At 43.6% G+C, this 11,348-nt stretch overlaps 1 protein-coding gene and 1 pseudogene across 1 annotated transcript; both read left to right on the top strand.

Annotated features, from left to right (window-relative positions):
• Positions 1 to 56: 56 nt before the first annotated feature.
• LOC115694279 (uncharacterized) lies at positions 57 to 4,199 on the top strand. Its single transcript, XM_056314903.1, has 8 exons — positions 57 to 238; positions 859 to 943; positions 1,067 to 1,135; positions 1,338 to 1,450; positions 1,865 to 1,976; positions 2,062 to 2,205; positions 2,989 to 3,163; positions 3,893 to 4,199. The coding sequence occupies exons 1-8, from the start codon at positions 187 to 189 to the stop codon at positions 4,016 to 4,018; spliced, it is 876 nt and encodes a 291-aa protein (XP_056170878.1). The 5' UTR covers positions 57 to 186; the 3' UTR covers positions 4,019 to 4,199.
• A 140-nt stretch (positions 4,200 to 4,339) lies between these two features.
• Positions 4,340 to 11,243, top strand: LOC115694292 (iron-sulfur cluster assembly protein 1-like; annotated as a pseudogene).
• The last annotated feature ends 105 nt before the right edge of the window (positions 11,244 to 11,348 follow it).

Here is an 11,348-nt window from a genome sequence, read left to right as displayed (position 1 = left end):
CCACCACCACCATTATTTCGCAGCACTTCCTTCTTCACTTCGTCGCCGAGAGCTTCGAGCACGCACGGCGACAGCGGCGGCGACGGCGGCGACGACGACGACGACGACGACGAGCAGCTCGCCGAGTTTAGGGTTTCTTTGGACTCCGGTGCTCGATCCTCGCCTTCTTGAGTTTTCTCGGAAACCATGGAGAAAATCAGGAGGGCGTCGCACGCCGGCTCATGGTACACCGACAACCGTGAGTCGCCCCGCCACCACCGATTGCTTACCTTTACCTTCTCGCTTTCGAATTCCCAAAGCTCGCGCTTTTCCCCCGGTGATCGATGAAGGGCGAAGGTTTCTTGAGGCTTTTTTCTTTGTCTAAGAATGGCTGCGCTATTCTCGCTTGTTCCCCTTTTTTTTTTCTCTTTCCGTTTCTTGATTGTGAGGAAGTCGTGAATCGGAAAATCTGTACAGACGGACAGGGCATTCCCCCAGATAACGAAACGGCTCCGGAGGCCGAAACAAAACTCGACTGTCGATCAAAACATCGGTGCAAATGGGTTGCTCGTTGGTTTTTTCTTTCTGGGACTTTGAATGATTCGATGATTTTAAGATGGGATGTTCATCGGTGTTGTGTGGCTTTCGAAGCGAGAAATTAGCTTCATTTAGCGACTGCCTTTAGGGGATGTTCTTCTCTGGGGTCTCCCTCGAGAAATTTAGTTAGCCTCGCCAACTAAAAACGAGTGTTTTAATTGTATTGTTTGCGGAGCTCGATGGGATGATAAAATGTAGAAGCACTGGAATAGTCAGTGAATTTGCTTGATTTTTCGTCCAAACGCATTGATCGTGACAGTATCTTTTTTGCATGATCATCAGCTAAGAAATTAGCCGAAGAGCTGGAGGGATGGCTTAGAGCAGCTGGCCTGGAAAAATCTCCTGATGTAAGAGGCGTGATCGCTCCGTAAGTGTGGAAGCCTTATCTTGGTTCTTCTCTTGATCCAGTTATGTTAACATCGGTTATCCTCAACGTTGGCTATTTTGTTCCATATTGTTTGCGACCTTGCTCGATGGCCCTGGAGTACAGGCATGCAGGTTATTCGTATTCTGGAAGGGCTGCTGCTTTTGCTTTTGGAAATATAGATCCTACAAGCATGTATGGCTACTTATCTTTGTTAATGAAGAATTTTGTCCACCAAACAATTCCATTTGATTGCAATAGTACCTTGTGGCGCCCCTAAAAGAAATGCTCAGAAGGAGATATACAAGAAAATTAAAACGTGTACGAAAAGTAAAAAATTTAAAGCACTCGACAGATTTTGTATTATTTCTAATATCTCACTGATATATAACTTCAGTTCTAGGATATTCCTCCTTGGACCATCTCATCACTATTACACGCCCAAATGTGCTCTTTCAACAGCTACTGTTTACAAGACTCCTATTGGGGACCTACCCATCGATTTGGAAGGTAAAGCTAGTTTTGTCATGTTTGAAAAGTTTAACTTTCAAGGGAGATTGATTTTCCCTGCGTCTCTGATGTAATGTTGTAATCTGAAGTGTGGGCTGTGGAGAAGATGACAAAATTGGTCCAGGTGAAAGATTGTCCCATAGGAACATGCGATATTGGAATTGCAGACCTTGCATGCTTTGTTTTCATTTTATCTGTTCAACTGATGTTTGGTCCCGATCGAGAAAGTCATTGCTGTTTAAAAAGATCTGATTTACGACGCGATATATTCTTGTGATGTGCTCTCTGTGTAAGAAAGCCTTCCTGTTTCCTTTAAATTGAAATTGATTGCATGTGAGTTTTGATGATATTTTCCATTGGTATTTTGAAACTAAATGTATGCCTCAAGTTACCCTTTTTATACCTTAACTTCAGTTATCGAGGAATTAAAAGCAACTGGGAAATTTGAGCTGATGGATCTTCGAATTGATGAGGCCGAGCACAGCATGGAAATGCACTTGCCATACCTTGCCAAAGTCTTTGAGGGGTACTACCTCTGAGACTAATTAAGCTGCTTTTGTCTATTCTTGCTTCTTTTTGTTAAAGGTAACTGTTTGGTGGTTATAATGCAGGCACCCGGTAAAAGTAGTACCTATAATGGTTGGTGCTGTTAACCCCGAAAATGAGGCCATGTATGGGCGATTGCTGGCCAAATATGTAGATGATCCGAGCAACTTTTTCTCAGTATCCTCTGATTTTTGTCACTGGGGAACACGGTATGTGCGGTTCAGATTTGCTAGTCATTTAAAGGGGAACATTTGATCCACTTTGGTGCATTTTGCTATTTTCATTGGGAAATTATTATAAGTCGGAGCTTGAAGTTCTTTTCAGTTATGTTGAAGATATTTTGCAATGTAGAGTCTAAAATGTCACAAGGGGAATCAGCAAGAGTACAATTACCAATGCCAAAGGTTCATTTTGCGATCATGACTTGTGAACAAATTTGACTCTGTAAAGTTTAATTCTTTAACTTTGCGGCATGGATGCAGTTCATAGAAATATGTAGTGTAGCTGGAGAATTGGCCAGGTTTTATTCCTTCTTTAGCCTAGTTTGCTTTAAAAAATTTTGCATCACTGGTTGTTGATGTTCTGATTAAAGTTGCTGTTTCGTGGATCAGTAAGGCAATTGATTTGCCAGAGGGGTTAGGTAAAGTCGGTTCTTTCTGACCCTTTCCGCCTGAGCTTGGCCTTGATTTGTTGTTTGATTCAATCTGTCATCAACGTATCTTCATTGGGGGGTTTTGACAGAGGATTTCATTGAATTGACAAGCGATGGAGATGCATTGTTGCTGCTGTCTGTGTTCATCTTTTGTGTTTGGAAGATTGAGGATGGACTTAATCAATATCTGTGGCTACGTTTTTCTTTTACTCACGAGAGCATGAAATAATTATCCATAGATGGTCTAAATCTTAATCTGATCTGATTACATTGCGTTTGGCCTTTGGGGAGCTTGTTGAGATTCTCCGTTTGACATATCTTTGCCTGCGGTTTATTTCAGCTTCAGCTACACACACTACAACAGAAAATGTGGGGATATATACAAGTCTATAGAGGCCTTGGACAAGACGGGGATGGATATAATAGAAACTGGAGATCCAAATGCTTTCGAACGGTATCTAGATGAGTACCACAACACAATTTGTGGGCGTCATCCGATTAGTGTTTTTCTACATGTAAGACCTCAGATCATCTTGACGTTGTTTGAATGCCTTAACAAATTAGCTGATCTGACAGCTGTTTGCATAAAGAAAGGTCTGATTGATTGTTGTAAGAAATCGACTTTGCTTTCATATAGAGCTTGGCATGAGTGAGATTTGCATATAAATTTATGGTATCATGTCATGCTGCATCGCCTATAAATCGTCTCTGACAGGTATTTTGTTTGGTCAAATGCCCTGGCCAAACCTATTTATGGTCGAGGTGAAATTTACGCTTCTGAATCTCGATTACTGTCCGGTGTCTACTACTAATATCTGACTTATGGTTATATCCATTCAATCACAAGAGTGCCTGAGTAATGAAAAGTCGACTATCTTGACAGGGAGCATCATTTCTTTTGCTTATACACCCCCTTTCTAACTTCAACTAGTAGCAACTCCAAGCGTGCAGTATCACAAGTATGTATAGCTCTTTTTTGTCCTGAAAATCAGTGTGGACACTGAACTGGACGAATCCAATAAGTCGAGTTCTAATATGAAGATATTAGAACTGGAGATGGCTCCCTTTTAAGGACGTTAGTACTTGCAAGCGAAAATGTAATGGACACGGGGATTTCGGTTTCGTCCATGGCAGCACAGACACTTTATTATATTTTGTTGTGAAGTTGTTCTCCTCGTATTGCCTTCTATAGATGTTGGTGTTTTAAGGTTTGTCTAATCTCCTCTCTTTCTTTTCGTGATCAGATGTTGATGAACTGCTCTACCAAGATAAAGATAAAGTTCCTTCGATACGAGCAGTCGAGCCAGTGCAAGAGCACGAGAGACAGCAGCGTAAGCTACGCATCCGCGGCGGCAAAGGTCGATCCTTGAAGCAGTCGAGATATCTCTCGGACGAGAATGCTCGCCCGTTTGCACATATCTTCGAAAATTGAATGTAAAAGATGATGAACCCATGACTATTCTTAGATTGACAAGGCAGACCATCTTGTTTGTGGGCTCATTCTTATGATGATACAGCAGTGGGGTTTTTTATTTCAAGTTTTTAGCTGCAGCAATGGGATCAGATCTCTACGTTGGCGTGGCATACCAATGGCTTCGCCCAAGGCGTACTACGACGTCGTTTGTTACACAAACAAAATGAGTTATTTTTCGCACTGAAAATGGACGTGACGTCATAATTTACGTGGTATTCGTTCTTGAGGAACATTTGGATGGTGCGCCTTAACAGCCGTCGGATTACCTGGGATCACACGGCTCCAAATAGATCCCAGGTGCTTCGATACGTCACGTGATCATTTTGCCCTGAGCTGCCGCCACGTGTCCACACACCCCCGGCAACCTATAAAGTCCAACCTCACTCCCCTCATCGCCATCGCTCTCTCCAAATCGAACCCAACGATGCTCAGGATCGCCGGAGAAGAGCTGACCGGGACCGCCGCGAGGGCGGCTCCGCCGACGATCCTGCGACGGTCGTACCACGAGAGCGTTGTCGACCACTGCGACGACCGTCACTACATCGGATCCTTCGAGAAGGACGACCCAGGCAGTCGGCACGGGCCTGGTCGGAGCGCCGGCGTGCGGCGACGTCGTGAAGCTTTAGATCAACGTCGAAGGTGCGTCCGGGACGATCGTCGGTGCTCGTTTCAAGACTTTCGGGTGTGGTTTGGCCTTCGGCCATCGCTTCTTCCTTTGTTGGTGAGCCACCTTTTGCTTATCAGCATTATCTTTTTTCTCTTCCACGTCCTCGTTCTCAACTTGTGATTGACTGAAGAAATGCTTTTGGTTCGGTAAATACGAATAATCGAGCGTTTCTTCGGTTGAGGGGGAGAAAAAAAAAGGGAATTTTGGTTTTTTTTTGATTTTTTTTTTAAAATTTTTGTGTGGGAATTTTTTTCCTTTCTTTTGGAAGAGGCAATGCCGGCTGGTGGAGTTGAAGATATTCAACGTGAGTAGATTCGATTCGAGGGTATGTGGTTTGGCTATTTTCGCGTTTCGCAGAATTGCTCCCTCGAACAGCAAACGAATGGTTTTCCTCTGGTTCTTTCAACAGTGCGTGCTCTCTAGAATTCCAGGAATCAAATCGATTCCCTATTCAAGTGCTGTTAGATCATACCATTTTACCATTCACATTGGCCAACGAAGTGGTGGACTGGTGAAGTGAAGGCACAAGCTCATCACATTTTACATCTCTCGAACTTAGTCTGAGCTTTTTAGCTGAAATTCAGGGCACGGAATGAACTGTGATAATGACGCAGATAGAAGCGATATCTTGGAAAACTCTTCCACGATTTGACTGGAATTCAATTCAATTTCATAATATTTGAATACAAAGCTGGACGTCCTTTTATAATGATAGGACTCCTAAAGATATCCGAATTAATGAAGATAACATCAAAACAAATCAAATCTAATCTTATCTAATAAAATCAAATCTAATCTCATCTAATAAAATCAAACGAAATATTGATAATTCGAAATTGCCTAAAGTAAAAAAGCGCCTAATCGGAAAAGCTAGAGATTTCCGCGATTACGCGATCACATTCTTCAAGATAATCACAGGCTAAGCTGTTCTACATCATTCCCTCCCTCTTGGAAAACTCGCCCTCGAGTTATGATTAGGATAAAGGGGTATATCGGGAGCATGATACTCAAATAAGTCTGCCACATTAAATGTAGGGAAATGTTGAGATCACGGGAAGGTCAACTACATAGGCATTGTCGTTGATCTTCTTCGGGATGCGATAAGGACCAATCTTCTTGTGCTTCGAGTTTATTATAAGTACCTATAGGAAAACGCTCCTTTCGCAGAAAACCATTACCTCATCACCTACCTCAAAAATTTTCGAACGTCGCCGTTTGTCGGCATCCTCCTTATACTTTGAATTAGAAGCGACCAATGGACTAGCAACAGCGACTTGGACTTCATTAATTCGGTCGCCAAATTCTCCGCCCGACACTATAGCCGGGAATCTTGGGCAAGGGAACCAAATCTAGAGTATCTTTGTGGTGTACGCCCATAAACGACACGAAAGGGAGATGTACCGTAGAGCGGTTAACCGAGTTGTTGAAGGCGAACTCAGCGGGAGCAAGATACAGGTCCCATTTGCTTAGGCATATCACTTGTAGAGCGGCGAATGATATCCGCCATAGTACGATTCACAACTTCCGTCGACCATCCGTTTGGGGATGAAAAGAACTACTATACTTGTAAATCGGTCCCAAACAAACTCTATAAAGTATGCCAAAAATGGCTCGAAATTTCGTGTCACGATCGGAAGTGATTGTCTTCGGCACACGGCATGGAGACGAACTACTTCATGAAAGAATAAACTTGCCACATGCGAAGCATCTTAATTTTTCTTACAAGGGATGAAGTGCGCCATCTTCGAAAAACCGGTCAACCACCACGAAAACAGAATCTAAACTCCGTTGGGTGCGAGGAAGTCCCAACACGAAGTCCATCGATATGTCTACCCAAGGACCCAAAGGAATAGGCAGGGGGTATAAAGACCGGTGTTAGAGAGTGGCCCTTAGCGGTCCGACAAATGTAGCATTTATTGACAAATCGCCCCACGTCTCGCTTTAGTTGAGGCCAATAGTACCGCTCCTCCACCAAGGCTATAGTTTTATCTCACCCCAAATGTCCGCCGAGAGTACCACCATGAAGCTCTCGAATGAGTTGTTCACGCAAGGAACCACGAGGAATGCATAATCTATTGCCAAAGAACAAGAATTTTCTTGAATTATCATATCGCCATAACAACTGTTTGAACACTTCTCCCATATCTCACCAAAATCATCATCCTCGGGATAAAGAGAACATAGGTAATTAAAACCGACAACATCGGTGCGCATGGTCACGAGTGTCGCGACACGTCGACTCGGCGCATCTGCCACTTTATTTAAATGGCTGCTTTGTGACGAAGCACAAAATTAAATTGCTCCAGGAAAAGAAACCCATCGTGCATGCATTCGATTTAAGTACTTCGACTCTTGATATATTTAAGAGCACGATGATCGGTGTTAAGAACAAATTCCTGATAAAGATAGGATTGCCAATGCTTTATAGCTCGCACGGCGGCATAATATTCCCGCTCATATGTCGACCAACGGCGGCGAACTTCATTAAGTTTTTCACTAAAGAAGGCTATAGGCTTACCTTCTTGGGAAAGGACAGCGCCAATCCCGACAGCGGAAGCATCACGATCCCGGCTCGAACACTTTCTCAAAATCGGGGAGCATCAATACGGGCGCGTGGAGAGTTTTCTTTTATAAGAGCAAAGCGGCGAAGCTTCTTCTCCCCAATGGAATTTGCCCTTCTTTAAACAGTCGGTGATCGGGGCCATAATAATGAAATCTCGAATGAAACGCCTATAGAATGTTGTAAGATCATGGAAACTTGAGCCTCGCCAACATTCTTTGGAACTGGCCAATTGCGAATCACGGCCACCTTATCGCATCAACGTGAAGTCCATCCGCGCCAACAACAAAACCCAAAAACAAGAGGCGTTACTGTCATGAAACTACACTTTTTCAGATTAATGAACAATTTATTTTGCTGCAAGGTTAGTAGGACATCCCTCAAGTGCTCCATGTGTTGACGCCCGTCCGGACTATATATGAGTATATCATCAAAGAAAACTACCACAAACTTGCCAAGAAAAGGTTTGAGAACACGAGTCATCAAACGCATGAAAGTACTAGGCGTGTTAGTGAGTCCAAAGCGGCATGACAAGCCATTCATACAAACACTGCACTTGTCTTGAAGGCTCGTTTTCCATTCGTCGCCGGACGGATGCGAACGGACTATAGAGCTATCAGCCGAAGTCTATCTTCGAAAATGCGTGCCGTCTTCTCTTGCAAGTCGTGGAATGAACTATCTTGTGAGGTTAATGGCAGACACATCGCATGTGCGTCTTTCTTTGGCGTGATACATGGACTTTTGCTTTCACGCAAGAAGCCCTTTCGAAGGAGATCTCCCACCTGCTCTGTAGAATCGATTCTCCTTCGGATTCATCCGATAATGCGGCAAATTAGGAAGACTAGCTCTTGGAAGAAAATCAATCTCATCTTGGATATCTCTCAAATGAGGTAATCGTCGGGTAAATCCTCGTGCATAACATCACGAATACCTTTAATAAGGGCTTAAGAATGTCGGGAACACGAACCACAACTTGCTGGTCGCCCTTGTCCACAATCATATACATCCCTTCACGCTTTCGGATGTTCATTATAATCCACCTGCATTCGCTTCTTCACAATCTCGGGGAATTACTCTTTGGTCTCAAAGTAATTTTAGTCCTTTTGCCACACAAAAGAATACGTATTCTCCTAGCTCGGTGTGTAGCATCAACATCATATTGCCATGGCCGACCCAAGGAAACATGACACGTATTAATCTCCACAACATCACGGACAATAGTATCTTGATATGATTTCCCGATCGAAATAGGTAAACGGCATAATTGGTTTACCTTAAGTTACTCTCCCTTGCGTATCCACCCGATCGTGTAGGGGCGCGTGATGCGGCTCCGTCTTTAGTTGCAAGTGATCCACCAAGGCCTTTGACACTATGTTCTCGCAACTTCCGCTGTCAATAATGATATCGCATACTTTGCCGTTGACGATACATGGCGCGGAAAAGCCGATTCCATTGGGTATCTTCACGTCCGCGGAGCAAGCAATAGACGACGCACAACACAATTAACTTGCTCGCCCACTTCATCTTCCACTCCCACTTCTTCTTCATTTTCCCAATCTTCCTCATACACATCTTCGTCATGTTCAACGATATTGGCCATTCTACGATGAGGACAATCGCTACGTGGCCAAATTCGTTACATTGTAGCACTTGATCGTTGGCGCATGGCATTGGATTCGGGTATTACGATTGGGAGATCGGTTACTTGGCATATGGATGTTCTTGGGAGTGCATTGTTTCTTGCTTCCTTAGGCATCCCGGTAGTACCACTGGAACTCGGCTCGAATCAAGTGTTTGTTGACTAGAAGAACTTGCAACATCAGTCAGTCTTCCTTTCTCAGAATGACCCACGACCCGAATAATTGCTACCACGAGTACTAGGGCTAGTCCTCTCCAATTGCACCTCAATTTTTCGCACCATATCCTGGGCGTCTTCGACGAGAGAATAGTCGATGCAAAGAAACCCGATCCTGGATATTAAGTCGCAAACCATTAATGTACCTAGCGGTTTGTTGTGCCTCGGACTCATCCAGGTTATTGCGAGCGGAGAGTCGAAGGAACTCTTAGTATAAGCTTGGACCGATCTATTCGATTGTCGGCAATTGGAATTGCTGAAATAACAGATTGCTCATAGTCCATTGGGAGGAACCTCTTCTTCAACTTCGTTTCATTTGACCCCATGATCGAATAGAGCCTTGCCTTGTCGATGTCGCGTCAATTAGTTTCCCCAAGTCGGACGCCACCCTTCAACTTGTCGCCACAAGTTTCACTTGGCGATCCTAATCCTCACGTCGTCGCTCACCTTCAACAGCGCCACAAGTTTCACGATCCAATATCCAAATATCGAAGAATTTTTCGACCTCCCAAAGCCAATCAAGGAAATCTTCAATATCCAAATTCCCATTGAAAGTAAGGAGATCTACCTTTAGTTGATACTTGCTCATGATCTCGTCGATATCCTCCCGACGTCGATTCCCACGAACATCTCCTCCCTGGAATCCCACAGTATCGGCGACCACCACACAATTTGCATCTCTTGGAAATCATCGTCTTTGTCTTCCGTATCCTCGACATAGTCTTGACGCCTATGTCGGGGGAATTCCTCCACGCCCCATAGCATCTTCGGGATCACGAACGACGGGGAATTCGCTCACTGGAAGAGCAGCCGGGTACGCATGGTTTGTGGACAAGCATTTGGATGGCATCAAGGATCTCTTGAAACCTCCGTCGGTTTGATCCACGAACCGGTGAAATCAGCCCGCGTAATGGGCTCGCTTTCCACGGCCCTCGGCGGCGGAGAGATTGACATTCACGTTATTCACCATCGTCACGGGAGAAACACCGCTCGATATCAAATGGCCTTGAGATAGAAGCGATAACTTGGAAAACTCTTTCACGATTTGATTGGAATTCAATTCAATTTCATAATATCCAATACAAAGCTTTGGACGTCCTTTTATAATGATAGGACTCCTAAAGATATCTGAATTAATGAAGATAACATCAAAAGCAAATCAAATCTAATCTTATCTAATAAAATCAAACGAAATATTGATAATTCGAAATTGCCTAAAGTAAAAAAAGCCTAATCGAAAAGCTGGAGATTTCCGGCGCATTACGATCACATTCTTCAAGATAATCACGGCTAAGCTGTTCTACATCGAGATAAGATGGTGAGATGGAAAGAAAATATCTGTACAGAAATTAGGAGTGAAGGCACATACTATCTATTTCGAGCTCGATATGTCTTACCCTTTTTTGCAATGTCTGTATTTTGTCAAGCTATGTTGTTTTTCTGCACTTATTGATGACTGAATTCTCTTTATCATCTTTTCAGCTACTGAATGGGTGAAAGGCAGAAAAATGGAGGACTGTCTTATCCATTGAAATATTGCATGATTTTTTTTTTTATCCCCTTATTTTTTATTTTTTTTAATGTTTCCTTGGGAGGCCTTTTAGAATAGAAAATTATCTTATTTGCTTTTCTGTTCATGATCTTCCGCAGCTAGCTATGTGTAGTCGAGTCTCGATCTTGTGCTCCATCTTGGCCCTTGGCCGATTCCGAGGCGATTGCAACTTCCTTTGCAGGGAAATCGCAAAACATCTTGCCCTTCCACCGGTAAAGTTGCACTGTAGCATGCTTGACGAGGATGCCGTCGTGGCAGCTGTAAAAGATTACGAAGCTAAACATGCCAAATCGAATGGCGGTCCGGATGCCAATCCAAAGGCGGTTGAAGCTTGAGATATAGAGATGCCGATGTAAATATAAGGACGAGCTCACTGTCACTAGATGTATTACCTGTAATATACTTGTACGAATATCGTGTGTACGTTTTATGTTATGCTTAGCGCCGTGATGAATGCAGTGCTGATCCTGAAAGGGATCATTTGATATTGAGATGGGTCGATTCTTGCTTTGCATAAAGCAATGACTTCTGTGTGGTGACGTCCATAAAGATTTTAGGTGCCGAGGCTGTCCTCTTCCTAGCACTTCGGGGA

Source organism: Syzygium oleosum, unplaced genomic scaffold (assembly GCF_021117445.2).
Source record: "Syzygium oleosum isolate NSW1041296 unplaced genomic scaffold, Sole_v2.1 Sole_v2.09, whole genome shotgun sequence".
Classification (NCBI taxonomy): domain Eukaryota; kingdom Viridiplantae; phylum Streptophyta; class Magnoliopsida; order Myrtales; family Myrtaceae; genus Syzygium; species Syzygium oleosum.
This window is presented reverse-complemented; position numbering and strand designations above follow the sequence as displayed.

What these genes read in the sequence shown, in the direction of transcription:
- LOC115694279 (XM_056314903.1), top strand. Translation starts at nt 187, where the DNA reads ATGGAGAAAATCAGGAGGGCGTCGCACGCCGGCTCATGGTACACCGAC. An exon ending in AATATAGATCCTACAAGCAT is followed by an intron (nt 1,136 to 1,337) that starts GTATGGCTACTT and finishes ATATAACTTCAG; the next exon opens with TTCTAGGATATTCCTCCTTG. An exon ending in CTTGCCAAAGTCTTTGAGGG is followed by an intron (nt 1,977 to 2,061) that starts GTACTACCTCTG and finishes GTTATAATGCAG; the next exon opens with GCACCCGGTAAAAGTAGTAC.